The sequence below is a fragment of the Vigna angularis genome, chromosome 4 (genome assembly GCF_016808095.1).
Source record: "Vigna angularis cultivar LongXiaoDou No.4 chromosome 4, ASM1680809v1, whole genome shotgun sequence".
Classification (NCBI taxonomy): Eukaryota; Viridiplantae; Streptophyta; class Magnoliopsida; order Fabales; family Fabaceae; genus Vigna; species Vigna angularis.
Genome location: NC_068973.1, coordinates 862,501 through 888,216, shown reverse-complemented (window position 1 = coordinate 888,216; position 25,716 = coordinate 862,501). Strand labels below are relative to the sequence as shown.

General features: G+C 33.2%; 4 protein-coding genes across 5 annotated transcripts; 2 read left to right on the top strand and 2 right to left on the bottom strand.

The window, feature by feature from the left end:
- The first annotated feature begins 7,606 nt into the window (after positions 1-7,606).
- On the top strand, positions 7,607-10,595 carry LOC108322251 (probable polygalacturonase). Its single transcript, XM_017554275.2, has 6 exons — positions 7,607-7,898; positions 8,422-8,733; positions 8,873-8,993; positions 9,087-9,261; positions 9,365-9,435; positions 9,572-10,595. Exons 1-6 carry the CDS (start codon positions 7,893-7,895, stop codon positions 10,243-10,245), a joined length of 1,359 nt encoding a protein of 452 aa, XP_017409764.1. The 5' UTR covers positions 7,607-7,892; the 3' UTR covers positions 10,246-10,595.
- A 1,863-nt stretch (positions 10,596-12,458) lies between these two features.
- On the bottom strand, positions 12,459-16,674 carry LOC108322275 (MLP-like protein 34). The gene is given in 4 exon segments (XM_017554301.2): positions 12,459-12,997; positions 13,126-13,302; positions 15,749-16,048; positions 16,330-16,674. Coding segments are annotated over 4 exon segments (960 nt in total). The 5' UTR covers positions 16,514-16,674; the 3' UTR covers positions 12,459-12,698.
- Positions 16,675-18,377: 1,703 nt separating this feature from the next.
- LOC108322326 (uncharacterized) lies at positions 18,378-18,894 on the bottom strand. The gene has a single exon (XM_017554384.2). It carries the CDS (start codon positions 18,835-18,837, stop codon positions 18,577-18,579), a length of 261 nt encoding a protein of 86 aa, XP_017409873.1. The 5' UTR covers positions 18,838-18,894; the 3' UTR covers positions 18,378-18,576.
- A 1,965-nt stretch (positions 18,895-20,859) lies between these two features.
- On the top strand, positions 20,860-23,981 carry LOC108322323 (uncharacterized). 2 transcript variants are annotated; one of them, XM_017554380.2, is made up of 6 exons: positions 20,860-21,084; positions 21,178-21,424; positions 22,908-23,060; positions 23,282-23,393; positions 23,509-23,623; positions 23,687-23,981. In XM_017554380.2, exons 1-6 carry the CDS (start codon positions 21,037-21,039, stop codon positions 23,720-23,722), a joined length of 711 nt encoding a protein of 236 aa, XP_017409869.1. In that variant the 5' UTR covers positions 20,860-21,036; the 3' UTR covers positions 23,723-23,981. The 2 variants fall into 2 exon arrangements, with proteins under 2 accessions (XP_017409869.1, XP_052732713.1); XM_052876753.1 differs by having other exon boundaries at positions 23,509-23,981.
- Positions 23,982-25,716: the final 1,735 nt, after the last annotated feature.

Here is a 25,716-nt window from a genome sequence, read left to right as displayed (position 1 = left end):
AATTAATTATCTGATTTAGCTAGTTAGCATCTTAATTTCCTACTTGTCATATTTTTTTATTTGTTTTTCGTCCTTTTCATTTAGAGAAGATGTGAACAAAAGATTCATTAAATAAATATACAGTCTTAAAAAGTGTTGTGTTTCTATTCTAAAGATGTCTGTTAAAAAGTCTGTGGGACAGAGAGAAGTATGATGATGTTGTTGAGAAGTGTGGATTCTTTTCTCAAGACTAACCAAAAGAAAGAAACAAAGTAGGGTTGAACCACATATAATTTTCTATATGTTGATTGCATCTTAGTCATATTTATTGCCAATTCATAATTAATAAATTAATTAGTTGTTCTTCATCTCCACCTCTCCATCTTCTTCTCCTGATTAATGATATATTTTTGACTCTGAAGAAGGTTATAATTGTGATGGTGCTTATTTTATGATGTTCAGATGAACATGTAAAAGAATGCCAGGAAGCAAGCATCACATTTTATTTTTTTTTATTATTATATATATTGTAAAAAATTAAAAATAAAATGTGTATACAGTTAAAATAAAAGGAAGATAGGAAAGTTCCATTTAAAATATATATCTTTTCTCTATTTTTTATTTATCATTTTTTTCTTTTAAGAAAAAAAAATTTTGTTGGTTAAGATTAACATTTTTGTAATTAAGTTGATTTGACATGACTAAGGAGCAACCAAGAACATGACAATGAATTAAGATAGATATATATGCAATTTTTTTTGGTTTTTCATTGTTTTCACTTAATTTAAATAATCTTACTTTTTTTATTATATTTTTTTCCACTCTCTAACAGGATTAGATATGCTACTGGTTCATTTTTTTCATTTCATATACATCTATATATATATATATATATATATATATATATATATATATATATATATATAAATTGTTGTATAGTGCTTTTAAGTTTCTAACTACATAAGTTTAATATTGTATGTTAAAGAAGAGATTAATATGTATTGTGAAGAAAAAATAAACCTCAGTTTATAAATAACTAGTAATATAGATTTTTTTAAGATAAAACGGAACCTAAAACAAAACGTCTTTTAATTACCATTCTTTTATAAGTTATAAAAATTTGAAAACTAATTAATCTTGAATTGAAATTTTCTTTTAAAATTTAATTTTATGATTGTAAACTTTTTTCTTCAATGGAAGCTTTTTTTTAATTTTTTTTAATATTTATTTAAAAGAAGTCACCGATGATTAATATAATGTCTGTGTATTGTTTATATATTAAGAAATGTTTATTTTAAATTGCAATTAGAAGATACTTTATATGTTCAAAAATATTTATTTTATAAAATTTAGTTATGAAAAAGCATTATATTATATATAGTGCAAACTAAAATATTGGTTATTTTATAATGTATATCAGCAAATTTATGTGCAAATTTAGAAAACTCAAATTTAATCAAATGAAAAGAAAATAGTTTTTGATGCTTAGTTATCGATTTTTCTGTTGGAAATAAACAAAACAGAAGTTATTCTGTTACTGTGTGTGCGGTTGTGTATAAATAGTCTTTGTAACATTCATTTACAAGCTAATAAAGTTTTGAGGTATTATACAGTTTACCTGAGTGCATTTGAGAGCTTTTGACCGTTTGTTTTCTGCATCCTGGTGTTGCTCCGCCGTGTGTGGTGGTGGTGATCTGCAAGAGGGGTCGGAACCCTAGCAGAGCGTTGCAAGTCTTTCTCTCTCTGATTCTCGTCACTCATCTCACTTCTCTCTCTAAGCACGTGACACTAATATGTATTAAAGAGAAAGTGTTATCTGAGTATGGGTATAGACCTTTCTGCCCTTCTACTTTAATATGGTATCAGAGCATAGGTTGTTGTCCTGAGGTGTGTGGAAAGTGAGCATTGTATTCTGGAGGTGTGTGTATCCAGAACTGCTGAAAAGGAGGGTTCTTTGACTGGGTTAAGATCAAAGATTCAGAAAGACTGTAGCAAGAAAGGATGACTGGAATTGGAGGGATTCAGGGGTCACTACCTGTGTTTGATGGCAAGCATTTTGCAGATTGGCGGATCAAGATGTGGGCTGTGTTTGGTTTTCAAGATGTGTTGGAAATCATTGAAGAAGGAGTGCCTGTGTTGAGTGAAAAGGCAACCCAAGAACAGAAGAAAGAACACAAGATACTGGAGAAACTGGACAGCAAGGCCAGGTTCTTGATGTATCAATGTGTAAGTCAGAAAATTTTCAACAAGATCTCTAATGCAGCCACTGCAAAGGAGATTTGGGGAATGCTGATGAAAACCTACGGTGATGGAGATAGAAATGCAAAGGTTAAACTGCAAGCTTTAAGGAGGAAATTTGAAACTCTGATCATGGAGGAAAGTGAAACCGTGGCTGAGTATTTTGATAAAGTCCAGGAGTTGGTGAATAAAATGAGAGCTTGTGGTGAAAAGGTAACTGATGAGTACATAGTAGATAAAGTTCTGAGAACCCTTACTCCCAGATTTGACTATGTGGTGACTGCTATTGAAGAAACCCGGAGAAGAGAGGATATTGACAGTGAGGAGTTACTGCATTCACTGGAGGCTCATGAGTTACGTCTCAATGAACGCAGGCAATGTCAGGAGCAGGCCCTGCAGGCCAGATCACAATGGAGAGGTAAAAAGGGGTTCAAGAAAGGCGAAAAAGGAGGAAAGAAAGGAAAAGATTCTCTGGATCAGCAAGGAGAGGAGTTCACTGAATCTGGAAAAGAGAAGAAAGTAAAGAATGCTGACGGAGAATGGAAATTTGATAAGAAAAAGGTGAAGTGCTATAACTGCCAGAAGCTGGGTCACTATGCAAAGGAGTGCTGGAAAGGTGAAGGGGCCAAGAATAAACCTAAAAGGGCTAATCTAGTCCAAGAAGAATCAGATTCAGAGGCAGTAATTTTGATGGCCTATGATGATGAGAAGCAACCAGAAAGCACTGTGTGGTATCTTGACTCTGGCTGCTCAACTCACATGACTGGGAGAAAAGACTGGTTTGTGAGAGTGCAGAGAGTGAAAAATAGAAGGATCAAATTTGCTGATAACAGCAATTTGGAGGCAGAATGCTCTGGCAGAATAGCTTTGAGGGGTGAAGATGGTAGAGAAGTGGTTATTGAAGAGGTACTGTATGTACCTGGGTTAAAGACTAATTTACTTAGTCTTGGACAACTTCTTCAAAAGGGCTATGTGATGAAGATGGAAAACAATGGCCTGAGCATTTTCAACCAAGAGGGAAAAGAGGTGATACAGGCTGAACTTTCCCAGAACAGAACGTTTAAATTGGTGATGGAGGCAGTAAACCATCACTGTTTTACTACAGCAGAAGAGGAAAATGAGTGGCTGTGGCATCTCAGATTTGGACATCTGAATTTTAAAGATCTATCAATGCTAAGTCAGAAGAATTTGGTGACTGGCTTATCAAAGGTAGATGTTCCAAGAACTGTTTACAGGGAATGTGTCCAATGCAAACAGACCCGTGGCAGTTTTCAAAGGTTTTTACTCCAGAAATCTGCAGAGAAAATAGGAGTGGTGTACTCGGATGTTTGTGGCCCTATGCAAGTAGAGACACCTGGTGGCAGCAGGTATTTTCTACTATTTTTAGATGACTGGACCAGAAAATGTTGGGTTTATCTCTTAAAGAGAAAAGGGGAAGTACTGCAACATTTTCAGCAGTTCAAAAATATGGTTGAGAGGCAGAGTGGGAACAAACTGAAGACACTGAGAACAGATGGAGGAGGAGAGTATATCTCCACTGATTTCAGAGACTATTGTGGAAAAGAAGGGATTGTTCATGAGGTTACTCCTCCCTACACGCCTCAACACAATGGGGCAACAGAGAGGAAAAATAGAACAATTCTAAACATGGTAAGGTGCATGCTGAAAAGCAAGGGGCTACCTAGTTTCTTATGGGGTGAGGCTATGTTGACAGCCACCTATGTATTAAATTTGTCTCCAACAAAGAGACTTAATGATGTCACACCAGAGGAAGCTTGGTCAGGAGTGAAGCCAGATGTGAAGCATTTGAAAGTGTTTGGGTCCCTATGCTACAAGCATGTTCCAGAACAGTTGAGGAAAAAGCTGGATGATAGAGGAATTCCACTAGTGATGATTGGGTGTCATGTTACAGGAGGATACAAATTGTATGATCCTGTAACAGGTGCTGCTTCAGTCAGCAGGGATGTGAAAGTTGATGAAGTTGGAGAATGGCAGTGGGAGGATAAAGAAAAAGAGAACCCAACCATTGTGTTGGAGAGTGAACCTGCAGCAGAATCAAAAGCATGCAGGAGGGAGGAGAGTGTTAGGAGGTCCTCTCGGGTTACTCAATTGCCAACCCATTTGAGAGACTATGACCTAGCATATGATGCAACAGTCTCATCAGAAGGCAACTTTGTTCACTTTGCCTTAATAGCAGAAGCTGAACCTGTGAATTTTGAACAGGCAGTAAAGGATAAGAGATGGAACAGGGCCATGCAGGAGGAAATTGGGTCAATTGTGAAAAACCAGACATGGGAATTGACTGAATTACCTCCTAACAAGAGACCTATAGCTCTAAAATGGATCTATAAGTCTAAAATAAATCCTCAAGGGGTTGTGACTAGATACAAAGCTAGGTTGGTGGCTAAAGGATTTTTACAGCAAGCTGGAATTGATTATGGAGAGGTGTTTGCACCTGTGGCCAAATTGGAGACAGTGAGACTGGTAGTTTCAGTGGCTGTACAAAACAACTGGGCTTTACATCAATTAGATGTAAAGTCTGCCTTCTTAAATGGAGACCTGGAAGAGGAAGTCTATGTGGTTCAACCTCAAGGTTTTGAAGTCAAGAAGCACATTGACAAGGTATACAAGTTAAAGAAAGCCTTATATGGGCTTAAGCAAGCTCCAAGGGCTTGGAATCAGAAGATAGATGGATTCATGGGAAGCATAGGCTTTGAAAAGTGTGTGTCTGAACATGGAGTATATGTTCAGTGTTATGAGAAGAAGGACAAGAAGGATATGGTAATTGTGTGCCTGTATGTAGATGATATGTTGGTTACAGGCAGCAGTGATGAGAGAATTAACAAGTTCAAGGCCCAGATGCTACAGGAGTTTGAGATGAGTGACCTGGGTAAACTGAGTTACTTTCTTGGGATTGAATTCACTACAACTGATACAGGTATGATGATGCATCAGTCTAGATACATTATAGACATGTTAACTAAGTTTAACATGGAGCAATGCAACTCTGCTATTACTCCAGCAGAGGTTGGCATAAAACTTGAGAAAGATCCTGAGGAAGAAGCTGTTGACCCGACTGAGTATAGAAGAATGGTTGGGAGCCTAAGGTACTTGTGCAATACAAGGCCTGATATTAGCTACAGTGTGAGCTTGGTCAACAGATTTATGCAAAACCCCAGAGTGTCTCATCTGAATGCTGTAAAGAGGATCCTAAGGTATCTAAAAGGTACCACTGAATATGGAATTCTTCTGCCTAAGTATGGATCAGGAGGAGAGGGAAGAGTAATTGCTTACTCTGACTCTGACTGGTGTGGGGACAAGGGTGACAGGAAGAGTACAGCAGGATATGTGTTCTACTTTGATGGGGCACCTATCTCCTGGAGCTCTACTAAGGAACCTGTTGTAGCTCTGTCTTCATGTGAAGCAGAGTACATTGCGGCGTGTGAAGCCACTTGTCAAGCAGCCTGGCTTGACTCACTGATGAAGGAGTTAAAGATTGAAGGGAGAGGGAAGGTCCGACTGCTTGTTGACAACAAGTCAGCCATTGACCTGACTAAGCATCCTACATCACATGGTAGGAGCAAACACATCGAGACACGATTTCATTTCATCAGAGAGCAAGTTAGCAAGAAGAAGCTAGAGGTGGTGTTCTGCAGATCTGAAGACCAGATTGCAGACATTCTAACCAAAGCACTGAAAGGGGAACACTTTCTAAAACTTAGAAAGCAGATCGGAGTGGAAAAATTGAAGCTTTCACCGATCAATCGGTGAAATGGGTTGAAAATTTTGGTTTTATTCAGAATCATGTTATTTTCTACCGTTTTGTTTAGGAGGAGTGTTGGAAATAAACAAAACAGAAGTTATTCTGTTACTGTGTGTGCGGTTGTGTATAAATAGTCTTTGTAACATTCATTTACAAGCTAATAAAGTTTTGAGGTATTATACAGTTTACCTGAGTGCATTTGAGAGCTTTTGACCGTTTGTTTTCTGCATCCTGGTGTTGCTCCGCCGTGTGTGGTGGTGGTGATCTGCAAGAGGGGTCAGAACCCTAACAGAGCGTTGCAAGCCTTTGTCTCTCTGATTCTCGTCACTCATCTCACTTCTCTCTCTAAGCACGTGACACTAATACGTATTAAAGAGAAAGTGTTATCTGAGTATGGGTATAGACCTTTCTGCCCTTCTACTTTAATATTTTCTACATTTATTTTATAATGAAAAAAAAAAATATTTCCACTTGTTCCATTTTGCACATTTTATTCATTTTGATTGAAATGAATTCTCAGTGATTATTGTTGTATTGTTGTGGTATTTACATGATATTATTTTTTAAAATTACAACACAGATAGAAAATATTATTTGGATATGTTCATACGTCAATTTATTTTTAAAATGTTTAACATGAGAAAACATTTCCAATTTTCCAAAAATCTAAATTTGGGAAAACATGTTTCTAATATTTAATTTATTTTTAAGAAAATAACAGTATCAAGAAACAATACTTCTTGTAGAATGATTTGCTCATGAGAGAAGTCAGAATCTAACTTTCCAAAGTTGAAATTAAAAAGTTATAAAAAAATATTATACCATATCAATTAATCTTGAAATAAATTAAACATGTTAATAAATTCAAGAAAACCTATTTTAAGTGAAGGGTGTGGGAGTGAAGTGAGTGAAGCCAGGCTAGCATCTTTGGCATGATTGATGTGGGTCCCACCCTCCCCCATTTCTGCTCTGTCAATCCACATGCATTTCCAAACTTATTCTCATTCACTCACCCACCCTTGCATCCTACTCTCTCCACGTGTCATTCAGGGGAGCCACTTTTCCCTTTCAACATCCTCCTATTTCATCCCACGTGTCACTCCCAAATACAAAACCCTTGAATGTTATCACTCCCTATCCCACTAATCAGCCTCTCAGAAATCTTAATGTTAACAAACAAGAATAATAATGTTAACGTTGTTTTGTATCTTAGGTGTTCAGTGTTCGGTCTTCTGCTCACTCACTCATTTGCTAACACGTGCCAAAACAAAACACACTTCAAACAATTTACTTTGCCTGGTAAAACTCTGACATGTGAAAACACACCCCACACACATACACTGTTCTTTCTGCACTGCAGGCACAATCTATGAGGGCCGTTACGAACGATTTTGTCGGCGAGAGACGTTAATAATCATGTTCATTAACAGGGGTAATAGCCAATTATTACAATTAATTTACCTGTTTTTCTGCTTTGATTTCTTTTTTGTCTCCTTATTGTTATTCTCTCTCTTCCCACACTTTTTTTTCTCTCACCATTATTATGTTTATTTTCTATATTTGAATTAAGATAATTAATTAGTATATGCATGGAAAGCAAAGGCTGTCATTAGAAAAAAAAATGAAATTGTTAGTAAATATCTGTATATACATCACCATGTTACATGTAGGAAAGGACTATTAATCTTCTCCTTTTCTGTGCGAAGATTAATGCTTATAATAATACTCACAAAACTGGAATAAAGCTGCTTCTGTTCCCCGTGGCCGCTTCTTCTTCCTCTTTTTTTCTTTCTCTCTCTTTTCTCTCTGCTTCTGCTGCAATTTCTTTCTCTTTTTTTTTTTTTTTGCTTTTGGTTACTTGTTTCTTGTCTTCCTTGGAGTCTGATCCTGTTGCCAGCTTTGACTCAAGAAGATGTTTGTAAGTACGTTTTCGTGGTTTATTTTGTTCTGGTTTTTTTTTGTTTTTGTTTTTGCTATGTTTGTGGTCTTTTCCTTTTGACTTTAGACCTTGTTTCAAATCTGGGGGTCATTGATAAGTAAGAGGGCATTCTCAAATTCCAATCTTTGGTTTGGTTTTAGATAAGTCAAAGTATGAGTGATGGATAAATGTTGGGTCTTGTTCTGTTGTTTGGTCACGCATGTGGCAGATGATCTATGCCAATGATGGGGGATTCAGTTGGATCAAATTTCATTCCATTTGATCTGATAAACTTGCATTCTTCTTTCAGATTGGAATTCTCTTTCAAGTTCTTAGTCATCTGATGCGTCTGTGTGTGTGTGAAGTGAATTGTTTGGTCAATGATGAGATTATTCATTTGTTTCTATGCCAGTTGAATTGTGATTGGATTTGGATTTGGATTTCGGTGTGATTAATTATTGAAGTTGTAGGATATCTCCTGAGAATCAATGGGTTGCATTTTGCTTTTTGTACACTCTTTCAGGTGGCATTGCTCTTGCTGGTGGCATTGAGCAATGCCGTGAGAGTTAGCGGAGATGGTGGGCAATGTGGTTCCAACCCAACACTAGACCCAAGACCACACAGTGTCTCCATTTTGGAGTTTGGTGCGGTTGGAGATGGTAGAACACTCAACACCATTGCATTCCAGAACGCCATCTTTTATCTCAAGTCATTTGCCGATAAGGGTGGCGCTCAGCTCTATGTTCCTCCCGGTAAATGGCTCACCGGAAGCTTCAATCTTACCAGCCATCTCACCCTCTTTTTGGAAAAAGGTGCTGTCATTATTGGATCTCAGGTATTGCTTCTCTTTCCACTAACTTTTGATTGGTCCTGCCTTTTTCTGCTGATCCTTTGCGTGTAGTGATGGCTCATGTTCTGATAGGGGTGCGTTTGTATCTGGTTTCGGTTTTTACATGCTGTTATTACTTGTTTAGGATCCATCTCATTGGGATGTTGTTGAACCCTTGCCTTCGTATGGCCGAGGCCTTGAAGTTCCCGGGGGAAGATATCAGAGCTTGATAAATGGATACATGTTACATGATGTGGTTGTAACAGGTTTTGTCATCTCCCAATATTCTGTTTCTTTCCTGCAAGATTTCATTGGTTTGTTTCTCGATTGAATTTTCATGTCTTTGTGTGATTCATCAGGTAATAATGGAACCATTGATGGCATGGGAATGGTTTGGTGGGAGTGGTATAGCTCCCATTCCTTGAACCATAGCCGTCCTCATCTGGTTGAAATTGTGGCATCTGATAATGTGGTGGTTTCAAATCTTACATTCTTGAATGCCCCAGCTTATAGCATACACCCAGTCTATTGCAGGTATATTATATATGTTCTGTTCTGTTATTCTTCTAAACAGTAAATGAAATTATACTTATTTTTCAAGGGTCGTGTTGATTTAGTTGTATGTAATTTGATGCAGCCATGTACATATTCAAAATGTTTCAATCTCTGCTCCTCCAGAATCCCCTTATACTGTTGGTATAGTGCCAGGTTTGTAACAAACATGTTATCATTATCTTTGCTTTTGGTCCTTGTTGTGGAAATGACATTGCTTCTAAAATATGATTACCTTACCAAACTTTAGTTAGGGTGACTTTGGTAACCTTTGTGCAATACCTGTTTTCAGATTCTTCTGAATATGTGTGTATAGAAGATTGTATTGTTGGCATGGGATTTGATGCAATTTCTCTTAAAAGTGGCTGGGATGAGTATGGCATTGCCTATGGCAGGCCAACTGAGAATGTGCACATCAGAAGGGTGCATCTTCATGCATTTTCTGGCTCTGCTCTTGCATTTGGAAGTGACATGTCTGGTGGCATTTCAAATGTTGTAGTGGAGCATGCTCATGTTATGAAATCAAACAGTGGCATTGAGTTTAGAACCACAAGAGGAAGAGGTGGTTATATGAAAGATATTGTTATATCAGACATAGAAATGGAAAATGTCCACACAGCAATTGCTGCCACTGGTAACTGTGGTTCTCATCCTGATGACAATTTTGATCCAAATGCACTCCCACTTTTGCATCACATCACATTGAGGGATGTCACAGGCACAAACATTAGCATTGCTGGAAACTTTGCTGGAATAGAGGAATCCCCTTTCACAAACATATGCCTTTCCAACATAACCTTGTCAACAAATTCTGTTTCTCCCATGACATGGGAATGCTCAAATGTGTCTGGATTTTCAGACTCAGTGCTCCCAGAACCTTGTCCTGAACTTGGAAACCCCTCATATGATTCTTCTTCCTCCTGTTTCTACCTTGTGAGTATCAGTGGAAAAACTGCAGTGCAGTGATAATTCTTTCTCAATACAACAAGATTCTTATTCTTAAGTGCCCTTTTGCTTGATGTTGATGAAGAAGTGAATGGCCATTTTCCATCAAAGATCAGACCACATTCTTTCCAATAAGACGGTTGTGAGGATTATTCATTTTTTCATCTCTTAGATTTGCGTTCTTGCATGTTCCTATCAGCACATTATTTGTACAGCTTCATTTCTTCATTCATGTGTAAGGAAATTTTGGTAGTGCCAGCCACAGGAGGACTCAAAGTTTCATAGTTTTGCATTAGTGGATTTGGATGTAAAGCATGTAGTGGATTTGGTGATACTTCAATTAAACAAAGTTCAACTTTTTTTCATCGTTATCCAAGTCTTGATACTGATGCATGCCTGCAATCTATATATAATCATGTTTATTATAACAAGATTTTTGCAACCTTCCAATTCTCCACTTGATAGATTACGTTTTCATGCTCTAATCTGTCTCGATTCAATTGGAGCATTTCAGTGCTTATGACAGTTTAGTTTGTAATGAAATTTGATGACAGTGACAGCATTATTTTCAAATCTGATAATCAACAGAAGTCACATCTCATCGAATAATGAAGTGGGTGGCTTCAGATTTTCTCAACTAGCATAAAAAAAAATACATATATCTATACAAAATTAAGAATGAAATATTTTTACTAATAAAATAATTTACTGGAAAAATTAATAGTTACTCATAATAACTTAATTAAATTTTATTTGCAAATATAATTTTATAATTAATTTAATAGAAATATATTAGTAAAAAAAAAATTAAGACTTAATACACTTGCACTCTTTCTCTATGTACATCAAATGATTTGGGATATAATTTAAAATTATTTAACCTGGAATATCATTATTCCAATTTATGTAATTTTAAAGTTTAAATTATTTTGAATTTCAGTAATGTTTCAACAACTTATTTCATGGTTTGGTTTGGATTAAGAGGTTTTATGATAACAATATTTGACCATTTCATATAGTATACGCTGTTGAATCCAAAATTTGGTAAAATGGTGTTTGCGACAACTTATTTTCCCCGTTTTCAGTTATTTTATTGAAAAAGTTTCTAAAAAACTTATATAGAAAAATGAGATGTTATATATTAGTTTGTCATATAATGTTATTTAAGAAATTGTTTCCGCAAATTTCTTCATAAACATTTACAAACTAAAATTATTAGTTGGAGTACTTTTTTTAAAAAATAGAAAAGTTATATGAGAAACATTCCACAAATCAGCTTGTACTTTTGAAAAATTTAATTTAGTTTTTTTTATTTATTTCTCCTATAAATTATTATAGAGATGTATGTCCAACTATATCCTAATTTTGAAGGGAATTGAGCATGCCAACTTTTGTTTTCTACTTTCTCATCACTAGCCATGGTTGAAAAATATTTCATTTTTCTCGTAATGGACTTGGACAAATCATGAATGTAAAGGGTAATAAAATTTGAAGGTTGTACCTAAAGTAGTAAAGTCCACAAGCTTTATAACATTAGTCATGTGTGCAAAATGGTATCATTCTTGTTTTTGCTTGACCTATCCAAAATTCTAATTTATTTCAATTTTTTGTTTTCTTCTTTTCTGTCTATATGCTAATGTTTTTCGTCTGTTTGGTAATTTGAGTTTCTTACTCCTCCAACTACTTTATTTAGATTCTATATTTATATAAATTGTAATGAATTTTTATTTATCACCAGTCTAATTACTGTTTAATCACCCTCTAGTTATAACTACCAGATTGATTTTAACATGTCTATTTAAACCATTTATTTAACAATGCTAGCTACATGTGTTAGGTTACAGACAAAATCGTACGTTCATTGGATAAAACAAGAGATGAATATGAGTTTATATACACATAGAATATTTTTTGGAGTCGTATCAAAAATAAATTCTTGAAGTTCCGAAATTGTAAGTTTATTCATTGGATTTCCTAATTGGTTGAATATGTTACTTTGTTCTTGGATTTGGAAATCCTTGTGAACCACACAACTCCAAAACGCTTTTCCTTGCCATGGTTTAATCAACCTTCTGCAAGAAAAAAGTTCAATCATCTTTCTTATGGTGTTTGTTTGCGGCCTCTAAGGTGCAGATTCGCCAATTGCTTACTACTTAGTGCTCATGGGTTTTGGTTCAAATTGGTAGAATTTGGCTGGAACAGAAACTAAATACAGAAACATTTGGTAAGACAAATACAAAACATGAGAGAGGGGTTGAATTCTGTGATCTAAAAAAAATACAAATTTCTAATGGATAATTGCATTTGCCATTGATTTTCCAAGTACTAGGTAGAATTATTATCACTGAGTATGCCTTTCAAGAGTAAGGACTTACTTAGGAATTCAGTCAATACTTGGAAAACCTTCTATTATCAATACTAAATCATTCAAAAACTGAATTAATTGAATATCATTAACATAAACAGATGAAAATTTAGGCATAGACTTGTGGATTCTGAAGCAGGTAGGCTTCCACCACTTCACAGACTCCAAGAGAGCTTTCCCTTCCTTCCTTTATCTCTTCTTCTTTGACTTCAAAATCCCCTGTGACATTGTATTTGCTTGTCATTTTACAGAGGCAACCACCATCACTTGTGGCCTCAAATTTGACCTCATAAGCTATGGACTCAAGCTTTTCCCCCAATGGTCCCCCTTCAATCATAGTGTATTTGCACTCTAATTTCTCCTTATCGACCTCATCAATCCTGTGTTTCACATATTTGAAGGGGCCAGCTGCACAAAAATCAAAACACAAGAAATTTTTCAGCTACTATACACAGAGATATATTCATACAAATAGGTACAATATTACTTTGTAATCCATTACTTTCACTTTAGTTTGTTAAAGTGTTTTTGCTAACCTTCAGAAAAGTTAACCTGCTCAATGCTTCCAGCTTCCCCATCTCCTTGGACCACGTTGACCTCTTTTATGAACTGTGGTAAGAGCTTTGGAAGCAAAGTTCTTGAGTCAGTGATCAAGGCCTTGAACATGCGTGATGGAGCAACAGCGGAGGAATAATCATATGTAAAAGTTGTTCCTACCATGGTCACAGAAAACTCAAGGTTGTGAAAGTTGGATCCCAAGGGAGAGCACTTTACAGGTCTTGTGGTTATATAGGAATGATCACTTTGATGGAAATGAATATGTTTATTGATGCAGCTTAGGGAAAATGGGCATTTATTTGACAGTTAAGAATGGCATTTTTTATTGGAAGACTTTCAAATCAATGAGTGAATGATTAATGAGTTTTGTATTTCATATTTCCAAATAATTGTATAAAACCTATACAATACACATGGGCGGCTATTGGCAGAATAAGACCTTTTTGCAAACATTATGGACATGAATTCCTGCAAGTGAAAATATTGCATTACCAACCTCATGAGTTGTTTGAATCACAAGGTGTCATTCACCATTTTTGAACAATCAATATGCCTTGAGGCTATTAGTCAAAGAACATTAGCTATTAGGACACAAACAAAGTTCCACATAAAATACCTTCATTAATAAGTGACTTTTTGAAGTGATATCAAAAACAAATTCGTAAATATTTGATCCAGAACGGACAATATCTTATCATTACACAGAGAAAACAAAGAAAAACTGTGACAAACTTCTGATTGAAAAGAAAAATACACAACCAGGGTGATTGGTTAATCTTTCATTAGCAGAAAAGAGAGTTTATCTTAGTGTAATGATTGTGGCACAAGGTGTTTGGTAGTTAATTATCACTAGAAAGAATAGTTCTTGGATCTTGATTCTTATTAGGAAGAAGGCTTGTCTTATTAGAAACAGGTAATGCACGAACAATCAACAGGGTAGCGATTCTACTTTAATATATAGAGACAGATTTTGCTTTAAAATATTTGACACTTGCTATGATATAATTATGTCTGTTGATTTTGTCTATGGGAATATTTAAGTAAACAGATAAATACAAAAATTCATAAGAAAATGATATGGTAAATCAACTTAAATGTTGTTGCAGCAAATTTTATTTTGTATCTGATGAAAAACTAAAATATAAGGATATTAGTTTTCACTTAAAAACCAAGTATTTTAATTATATATGTAGTTTAGGTGTTTTTCCTATGATTCATGATTAAAGAAATAGAGACAAGTTAAAACGGTATTAAGAGAGGAAACTGTAATACTTTTTTATATTGATTTTTTAGTAAATGGTATAAAAAAAAATACTTGGCATGGATCAATGTTTTGGTACTGTTATTTATAATGTCCAAGTTCAGACCCCCTTTCATTTTCTGTCTTTATGCTTCGTTGCTTTCGAGGTTTGTTTCACCAAATGAAAAATATGAAAACAATTGTAAGATTAACCAGAAAAGGCATGAAGTTCTGTTTCTTGTAACAGGATAAAACATCAGTTATTAAAAATTTATAACACTGTCACACAGGTTTCTGAGAATATGAAACATCTAAAAGTATAATTTCTTGATAACTTCATTTCAAAATTCTGATTTATACGATAATAGTATATTCTTGCAGGAACAGAAGCCATGTGTTTAACCAAAATTTGTAGCTTTCATTTGCCAAGTCAAAGTCTGACTCGAGAGAACCAAATTATGGTGCACAATGAGCTAGAATATCACATTATTCCGTGGTGAATTTTGCATCTCTATCGTATGATAGGGGCCCAATTAAATAAAGTTATCCGTATGTCCCAATAAATTGATGGAACGTTGATAGGATAAGAAATTGAAGTTTCTGATTAAAACCCCTCATTGGTCTTCATAGTTATTACACTTAAACGATTTTGGCGTAACCAAGCAGCATTGGGAAGCATAAGGTTATGGGATTCATTGACCCTATGCATTTGGACAGTTCTAACAGGTCAATTTTAGTTTCGGAACTTTCATGAAAGGGATTTTTCATGTAAGTGTAATATTCTTCTGATGATAAAATTGTTTCATATTATATTTACTAATCAGTAATAAGTTTGCACGTCACAATCTGCTAAAGCAGTTTTAGCAGACATTGTTTTTTAAATTCCAAAAATGAACAATCACAGATCAGTTTCCTTTCAGATTCGAAAAAACTTCGAGACAAAGGCAATGGTCCAAGTTCCAGTAAGCCAAACTACTACGAAAACATCGTTTTCATGGCTTGTGGAAAGCTCGTGGCTCGATTACGTAATATTTCTTGTGGTGTGATTTTTCATATAAACCTCTTATTTACCACTTTTATGACTGATACCATTAACATAGTCAATTTCTGGAAGCAATTAAAGGGAAAAATGAAAAAAAAGTGTACCAATCAACCATTGTGTTTGATCATCCCACCATTTAAGTAGTAATCGTGTGATAGTGCGTATGTATCACCATATTTGGCTATCAGTGCCCACAAAAGTAAATAAAATTTTATTATAAGCCATATCATATTTGGCAACCAGATTATAGGCTGAATTTAGAGCACAACATGTTATAATCCGATGCAAAGGTGCCCTGTATATAAGATCAGTTCAAGGCTTCAAGCATAGGCCTCTGGGTTTGCCACAAGATAAGCATCCACTACCTTGAGGAGAGCCAAGCCTTCTTCCTTTGCAGCCTTGAAATCCTCCTCTTTGACATCAACCCCTGCTTTGGGCTGATAAGTGCTGACATTCTTGGTCTTGCAACCTCCCTCTTCAGTGGCCTCGAACTTAAGCTCATGTGAAATTGAATCCACTTTTTCAAGTGCACCATCCCCCTCAATCACTGCGTAGCTGTAAGTCAATTTCTCAGGGTCAATTGCATCAATTCTATGCTTCAAGTGTTTGATCTTATCACCTGCATTGAAGGCATTACCAATAACGATCTCTGTTAGTCATTTCTGTTTGAAACCTACCAAAAGAGATATGGGATTATCTCAAAATATACTTAGAAAACCAACTCTAGAGCACATAACTAATGATTATATGATTTAAGATCACATGGTTAGAGAAATCATTATATGATTTAGAACTACCATGTGTCTATTATCTTCTTTGGTCTTCACATGACACACAATTAGTCACAAATAACAACAAAAAATGATAAAGTCAAAATCAGTGTGAAATGGTGCAACTGACCTTCAGCAATGGTTATCTCCTGAATGCTTCCAGGACCTCCATTCCCTTCAACCAATTGAACATTCTTAATGGCCTCAGGCATCAGTTTGGGAATGAGGTTTGGAGCATCAAGGATCAAAGCCTTGAACAACCTTCCTGGCTGGACAGTGCTAGTAAACTCCTCTGTGAAAGTGAGTGCCCCCATGCTGCTTAGAAGTTTGAATTGAACTACAAGATATTGATAGAAACTTAAAGTTTATGAGCACTAGGAAATGCAGTGATGTGAGATATCAGAGATGTGAGTATTTATAGATGAAGAGGATAACAAAGCAATTAATACCACATTTGACAATATTTCAACAAACTACGAAGGTGCCTGTCCCACTAGAGTAAAGTGGACCGTCCCTTTGCATGCCTTATTAATTCCAATGGAAGTCTTTGTTTCCTTCACCAAAGTAAACATCTAATCGGACAACGCAACCTGTGACCCTAATGCTCCTAAATCTATGCAGTGACTGATTTTATGAAATCACATACATGAAGTAGGCTGATTAATAATATACTCTAGCATGTTTTTGGCAACCATAGTGGAATGAATTTTTCACTGTAAATCCTAACACCTTAACATTTTTAGGGATAAGACCTCTCCAAGGTGTAATAGATTCCAATATTTCCTCAGCATGACTTCAACATACGCCCACCGACTCACCGCTATTTTAAGCATGCCCAACATAAATGAGGGGGTTGGATTTCTATTTGAGTCTCTAATGCAGTTGAGAATTTATTGGCTTCAATTTATGCACCCACTTTGTGTAGGCACAAGGATCTCAATTTAACTAAGAAGCAAATACAAAAATCTTGAGAAATATAATAGGTGTGTGGAAATGGATCTAGCCTCATAAAACCAGAGCAAATTACAGTAAAACAATAAAGAATCATGTTCTTTCCTTTTCACCATCTTAATGCTATAGTTCTCCCTACGGTATTCATAGCCATCAATGACTGATCATGGTTGCTCTTTTTGCATATCAGAGACCATAGGCTCCTAGTGTGCCTGCCTACCTGTCTAAAAACAAGCATCGAACTCATTGATGAATTTCCATTCCCCCACCTTGTAACAGATTGCTTTAAACTTTTAATGAGTTGTTTGACTATTTACTGGAAAATAAATAAATTCTATGTAGATAAATAGAAGTTGATCGAAGCTTGTCGTAATTAATGGCCGAAATAGGTAGTTGTGGTCTCCATTTTTAGTTCAGCATCATTCTCTCTGTAAAGGAAAAATTACAGCCGAAGAACACAAAAATGTAATGTCAATCCAAGGGGAGAAAATTAAAGTGGTTACAATCAGAGTATTTTTAATAATTGTAATCCACTCAATAACTACATTAAATCAGAGTATTTTTTGTGGCTATTAAGATAGTTAACCTCTTAAATGTATTAATATATATATATCACTTATCTTTCTTTTTAAATTAAATTTAATATTTATTTTAAAAAAATCAATGGTTAAAAATGACTGTCATGATATAAGTATTTAGCATAAATAAAAATATTATTTATTTACTTAAAATATTGTATCAAATTTTAATTTATATATAAAATATTTACTTATTATATATATTGTACAAAATAGACAGTCAAGTCCATTGCACAAACTAAAATAATATATGTCTGATGGTAAAAAGAAAATAATTACACAATTTAATGGGTTAATAATTAAATATTAATAACAATTTTTCGTAATAAATTAAGTTAGAAATACGTTAAAATGAGAATAAAAATGTATTCATAACATGTTACATTGAAAAATAAACAAATAAAAGTTTATACAATATTAATATAAAAGTTTCTTATAAGTGAAAATAATGATTATATAAATCAATAATAGATTTTAAAATATAGATTACTTTAATTAATTAAGTTATATGCTTGATTAATAATTTTGAGTTGAAGGTCAACACAAAAATTGTTTTATTTTACACTTATTTATATGTTCTAAAATGCTTCCCCCAATTTCACTTGAATCAGATAAATTATGAGTCTGCTTTCAAATTATTCAACTCTGCTGCATAAATATCTCCAATTTTATTTGAATCAAGCAAATTCAAACAAAATATCACTGACAAACAATTTTTCTTCTTAGACAATAAATTCACCGCCGGATACAGATCAAATTTAAATCAATATGAATAATGAATAAGCGTTGCTAAAAATTCCCAAAAATTTATACAGAATTGAGTAGCAAAAATTAGGTTAGGGAATAAGCTATTTTTGGTGAGAAGAGAGGCAGAGGGAGAGAGAAAACTGAGCCTGTTGGCATTGCTGGCGCTTCAGAGCGGTGCCGGCGGTGGAGCAAAGGGTGCGCACCGCCTCCGATTCTTCGGGACACGCCGACGAAACAAGGCACAAGGCCAACGCCTGGTTAAGGTGGCGACACGCTGAGTCGCGACTTGGACCCGCCGGAATTCGACGGTGGCACTCTCGCAGAGCGTTCTCCATACGCTCGCACGTGTCTTCCTTTCTCATCTTTCTCGTTCGTTCCAAATCGCACAATTGAGCATGCAGATTCTCACTACCAATTGTAGTTACTCTAAACCAAGAAAGACTGAAACGACGTCGCCGAATGTAATTATATTTAATAAAATAATATAGTTAAATATATATATATATATATATCAGTGAAATATAATTATAATTAGCATTGAGGTGAGAAAATATAATTAATAAACTAATTTTTATATTTACTTCTAATTTTCGTTTTTTAGGTTAGTACAATCTAATTTATTTTTGTAATTTAGTTGTCCAAGTTTGACTAACATATCCAAATAAGAAATTTAGTTTTCATAATTTTAACTACACAGAGAAATTTTATTTTTGTCTTTCATTTAGCATTAAAACTTAGCAGATATTGATAAATCTATATAACCATACATGTGACATTACCTATTTAAAAAAAATCAATTAATAAAAAATACAAACAGTTTAATATATTATAAATAATATCATAAATAATTGGGTTATGATTTTAACATTGAGATTAAATTTTGTTTATCTATTAATTCAAAAGTTACTATCTTTTAAATATTAATCTACATTAAGTAATTAAATAATCAAGGCTTAAAACCCTATGGTTTTAATATATAGAATAAAATCTAATAAATTAACCCAACAAAATTTTAGTTCCTTTAAATTACTATCTTTAACCCTTGTGTTAATTTTAATAGTGATAACTGTGCTATGAAATTAATAAAGTTGTCAGTTTTAAAATAAAAAGAATTGCTATGTTAATTTGTGATTTCACTAAATATTAAAATAAGAAATATATTTATAGGAATTAAACTAAAAAAAATGCAACAACTAAGAGAAAATTGATATAATTTTTTGGAAAACAAATAATGTATTATCTGAACTAAAAACCAAAACAACATATCTACCAATAAGTTAAATAATTAACATATTTACGTGTTACACTAAAGTTGATTAACATTTAAGCGTATTTTTGTTGACACTAATAATTTATTTTAAAAAATGTTAACTAAATTAGTTTTATTAATTATACAATTCATTTTTTTCGTTGTATTTAATTATGAAAATATTTGTCATTATTGAAAAACTACGTTAATATTTAGTATTATTGAAAATTTACAATAATCAATCGAATGTACTTTTTTTACTTAGAAAATTGTTTGTAATTTATGATCTTATTAATGTTAATTTGTAGAAGTAAAATGATCTAAATAGGTCGATAGGTCATTTTGAAAGCTCATTCAACAAGTCAAGTAAAACTAACAAAAATATATAATTTAAATTGAATTAGGTATTTTTTTTTGTGGAAAAATGAAAAATATTTAAAATACATAGATTTTCTCTTTTAAGAAAATAATATTTTAAATACGTGCAAATAGTATTTCTTCACCATTCAAAATCTAAAACTTTTTAAAATTTGAAGAACTATTAAACAAATTATCCATTAAAAAAAAGTGAACTAGTACTTAATCATCATTCTAATAAACAATTCTTTTAAACAACTATAATCCTCTTTATGAAATAAAAATAACAATATATACTTCTTATTTTAGACCTCAAAAATACGATGATTTCTTATTTTAGTCTTTTACAAATACATAATTTTTATTTTAGTTTCTAATACTATATTATTATTATATAGACATTTTAATTATACCATCATTAGCTAAAGAAAGAGAAAACTAAAAAAATTAGAGACTAAAGTCTAATGATATGGAGACTAAAAGTCCTATATTAGAGTTTCATTTTTTTTTTTTCAAGAAGAGTTTCTTATATAATATACGAAGTGACTCAAATTTCAAACAAACAAAAATCTCAATTGAAACACAATTTTTAAACATTTCAATTATTATAAAAAAAGTTAAATTTAAATCCGACCAACATTCAAATATTCGAATAGATAATGAAAATTGTTTAAATGGAAACAATTTTGGAATTTAATTAAGGTATATCAATAATATTTAAATTTTTATGAATAATAATAATAATAATAATAAATATATAAGAATCTTCTCCCGCCACTGTAAGATAGAAGACTTGTAGATTCACCAAGGAGGCGCTGACATCCCTAATTTATTTGGCAACCACCAAGCACAGTCGAATTCAAAGAAAAAAAACGGTAAAAAGATTCGACCTTTTCACCTTCTTTGAGGTTTGGATTTCCTCATCTTCATCCCCTTTTCACCACGCGCTTGAAGTATGGCGAATGATGCAGAAGATTTCGCTCAATTCGGGATTTCAAAGGAGGTGAATGGCTTTTTCCTTTCTTCGCATCACCCTCTTTTAAAAATGCAGGCATTCTGAGAATTAGGGTATGCTCTTGTTTGAATTGTTTTTCAGGAAAAGGATAAGCTTGTTGGGGAAGTGATTAGGTATGTGCTTTTCAAAACCCATCATACTTCAGGGTGCCCTATTAAGAGAGAGGAACTCACTCAAGTCGTTACGAAGAACTACCATCAGCGTAGCCTTCCTGCCTTTGTTATCAATGAAGCTAAGGACAAGCTTTCCTCCGTATTTGGGTATGAAATGAAGGAGCTTCAAAGGGCACAACCTTCATCCAAAGCCCAAACTCGGGCATCCCAACAGAGTGAGCATTTCGCTTTTTTCTTCTTTTCTCTTTTCATTCTATTTATGGTTCTGTTAGGATATAGCTTTTCCATCACTCATGCAAAGAAATTGAATGCACTTTCTCTTGTAAGCTTAAACTTATCTTATGAGTATGCTAAAAAAGAATTATTTTTTATCAAATAATCATGTAATTTATTATATATATATATATATATATATATAAAGGGATTTTTCATTTACGTATTTTACCTTTAATTATATTTGAAAACTAAAAAAGAGAATGTAAATTTTGTTGTGAAATAAAATTTAATATTAAAACTCACCTTTTTATTCCTTCGTGCCTTGATTTCTTCATTTCCAAACAATGCACATCATTTTCCTCACTATTTCAATGCTTCTTCCTTCTTTTCCATGCTAAAAGAGGCATCGTTATTAATACGAACAACTAATTATGAGTTTATGATCCTAGGTAGAGAAAACGAGTTAACATACTATCGAACACTTTTCTAAGTAAACTTGAGGAAACTCTTTTTAGTTGTATACTTGCATAAACTCTCGAGTCGGCAAGTGAGTTAACGAATTTGATATCTGTATAATTCTTTTCCTTCATTGGTCCTATAGTATTGGTATTTTATTAAGAATCAAACTGTTTGTAGAAATGAGCTCCTTTCTGAAATGTTTTCATTTTAAGGACTTGTGCTTTTATGAATTTATATATAAGTAGGTCATATATATGACTTTAATCTTACTTTGCACTAATGTACTATCATAACTTATTATTGTAGTCTGATTCTTGTCTTTGTTATGAAGTTGAAATGTTGAACTATTGTTGTGTAAAAGTATCATGCTATGTGCATATGTTATTATTTGTTCTTTTTACATTTTCCTACAAGTTTGAGAAAAATCTATAAATAGAGTCTGTGTAGACTCTCGAGTTTAATAACCTTGACATTGCTTGTTTAAACAACTCACTCAAGTAATGCGCGGTAACATAATATGTTTCTATGGGAAAATTTGTTAAGCAACTTACTAAGCACCTAAGGGGCGATGTTCTAAGAATGAAAAGAGAGAGACATTAGAAATATAATAAATGATGTGACAAAGAGCAAACACAAAAAATGAAGTGCAAATTTCTATATGATTTGTTGTATGTGTATCACATTTCAAGATAAAATCAGTTCTTGGAGAAGTTAAATGAGAACTCTTCTATGAACGATGAAGTGCATAAGTTGTTTAAGAGCTTAATCAATTTTGTCCTTTTATTTTATTCTTTTATAGGTGTTTATTTTATTAATCAAACAAAACCTATAACTCACACTCCATTGTAATGATCGGGTTGTTGAAAATTTTGAGTTCTATTTGTGAATTTTTAATGACAGTTTGAGCACAGATTGATTTATACTTGTTCAAAGCTGGTTGTGTTCCCCAGAATTTTCCAACAATATTTTAGGTTTTGCCATCTTCATTTTCTTCTAATGGTTTTATGATGTTTGTTCTTTCAGGTGGGGCAGATCCAAAATCATACATTCTCATAAGTCAACTTCCTCCTGATGTATATGAAAAATATGTTGTGGATGCGAAAACTGCTCATCTATCTGGATTCACTTTTGTCGTGATTAGTATTGTACATCTTGCTGGTGGCAAAATTCCAGAAGGTATGCTATTGTTAATTTAGTGTCACAATGCTAAAATTATACATGTATATATCTCTATCCACCTCATAAACTTATATTGAAGTCAATGCTACTACTACCTTGATGTCTCTAGACAAATGTTGTAAATACCAAGGTTCTGCTTTCTTTTTCATTTTGCTTGTTATTGGCCTAAAACTTTAGTGAAAGTTAACACTATGGAACTCCTGGTGAGGGAACTGCAGACATTCTATGGAGCCAATTAAGGAGGATGGGTTTGGCCTTGGGTGAAAATGAAGGAAGTCATCCAGTCTTTGGAAATGTTAAGCAGGCATTGGAACTTCTTGTTCAGCAAAGGTGAAATTTGTTTGATGTGATGGATTTAAACCACAATATCTGTTGCCTTTTGTGACACTTCTGATTTCCAGGGACAAGCAATGTTGTAGTTATTTATTCTTCCTTTACTTTGTAGGTATTTACAGAAAGACAAAGTTAATGGTCCTGAAGGCAATACCCTATATTATGAGCTAGCTGAGAGAGCTTTAGATGCACCCATGAATGACAGGGTGAAGGAATACATCTCTCAGGTAGTGTTTTTGGATAATCCTATTATTTTACTTGTGTCTATCTGAAACATGTTTCTCTTGCAGATTGTACAGGATAATACTACAGTGGATGCTGCCTAAGAGCTAGTTCTTCGTTCTCTCAACTGGGATATAATTATGCTGATAAAAAACAATAGTAGAGAAATAGAGATGAGATCATGGTTCCAATTGATTACTAACTTTAAGCCTTGAACTCTTCAAGAATCTCCATCTAAATCCTGTCTTCAGCGAAATGTGCAGGTGTTAAGATTTAGGTTCAGATTTGTCAATGATGAAAGTTTTGTAAATTTGAAGCTGATTGTGTATATAACAAAGGTTAAGTTTAATCTTATTTTATGTATTTAAGGTGTTTTTTTTATAATTTTAAATATCTTTTATTTTATATTTTAAATCTTCTAGTTGAACAAGGTATTCAAATGAATATCTGTATTATCTTGGACCAACTTTTGACCCGTTTGGGCCCAATGAGTCCATTCTAACCTACGAGTAACTGAATGACAGGAATCAGCATGGGGTTTTCTTCTCGCACTCCATTGTTTTCTTCCTTCCTGCACCCCACCCCACCTTTTGCTGCCATTTTCATTTTACTCCTATAAAATATATATTAAATAAATAAATTATTGTTATATATGGAATATGAAATGTATGAAATTTGAGACATGCCGGATTCGTTCAAAACTCTATCAGATTACGAAATTTGATTAACAAAATTTGATTAACAAGCACAAAAACTTATATAAATGGATTATAAAATTTAATAAAAAGAAATTGATAATAAAAAGATTTATATTACCATAAAGGATGCTCCATTATAGATGCGGCCTGCATAATTAAATGACAATTTCAAGCCTAGTTTATAAATGAAAGAAACATGTATACAAACAACATCTCTGACAATCATTTTTATATTAACCATGGAATGCAGGAAGAAACCTCAACAGCATTCAGATCTATTGAAAAAATCACATGTGAGTAAAATCTGCTATGACAGTGGAATTTACTTGAGTTAGCAATTAAATACATTTATTGTAATGTTTTAGAGTATAATTTTATTTAGATTTATACTTTAAAGTTGTAATTTGATTTGAGTTTATATTTGACTGCACCTAATAATGTAGAATGATGCGAAGGGTCTTATTCAATCTTTGTAAGAAAGAAGCATGCAGTAAAGCTAATTAGAAAACACCAAATTCTTTTTTTTTTTAAGATAAGAAAAGAATGGTTTAACTTTCTTATATGTTTCTCATATTGTTTATTCCTTTCTTAATGCTTCAACTTCATTTCTCTTACAATTTCTTTCTTTGTTGTGTGGTGACTTTTCTAAAAGAAAAAGAAAGAGCCTCTATCTATCCTTTTTTGTTGCTTATTGTTTATTTTCCCCTTCTACGTTCCTTTCTTCATTCTTCAATTCTCAATTTCCTTTCTTTAATTAATGTGAGGTGACTTTTCTGGAAAAAAAAAATCTATCTTTTACTGTTATTCAGTATTCTAGAAAAAACAGATTGGTCCCATTACAATGTATTTATCCCAAGAAAAATAAAATCTACTAATTGTACATAATTATAAAAGAAAACAAGACCTATTTTAGATTTAGCTTCGATTTTCTAAATTAACAACCCTAACACATTTTCAATTAAAAAATTAACTCTCTTAAATCTCTTTTGCAAATAAATAATTTAACCTTTAACCATATCTGTTTGTTCCTTGAATTTTAGTGTTAATTATGCTGATAGAGTTTATTGAGTCATGTACTAACATTTTTAGATCGTTAATACATTTTAATTTGTTATTTAATTCACTTACTATCTTCTGACTTGCCACACTTAACTTGCCCTTAAAAGCAGGACATAAGTACTTATAAAATATTAAAATTTAATTTAAAAATATAATTTGAATTTTTATGATCGATAGATGTAAACATATAATAACATTGTAATTCAAACAATCATCACTTATAATAAGTTTGTAATATCTATTTATAAATAAGATAAAAGTTAAAGATTAATTAAGATATTATTAAAATTAAAATGTTTATATTTATAAAAGAAGTAAACTTCTGAATATGATATACATAA

Coding starts and splice junctions, on each gene's coding strand:
- LOC108322251 (XM_017554275.2), top strand. Junction 8,994..9,086: donor ACATGATGTGGTTGTAACAG/GTTTTGTCATCT, acceptor GTGATTCATCAG/GTAATAATGGAACCATTGAT. Junction 9,262..9,364: donor ATACACCCAGTCTATTGCAG/GTATATTATATA, acceptor AATTTGATGCAG/CCATGTACATATTCAAAATG.
- LOC108322326 (XM_017554384.2), bottom strand. CDS start 18,837: ATGAGAAAGGAAGACACGTGCGAGCGTATGGAGAACGCTCTGCGAGAG.
- LOC108322323 (XM_052876753.1), top strand. CDS start 21,037: ATGGCGAATGATGCAGAAGATTTCGCTCAATTCGGGATTTCAAAGGAG. Junction 21,085..21,177: donor AATTCGGGATTTCAAAGGAG/GTGAATGGCTTT, acceptor ATTGTTTTTCAG/GAAAAGGATAAGCTTGTTGG. Junction 23,061..23,281: donor TGGTGGCAAAATTCCAGAAG/GTATGCTATTGT, acceptor AGGGAACTGCAG/ACATTCTATGGAGCCAATTA.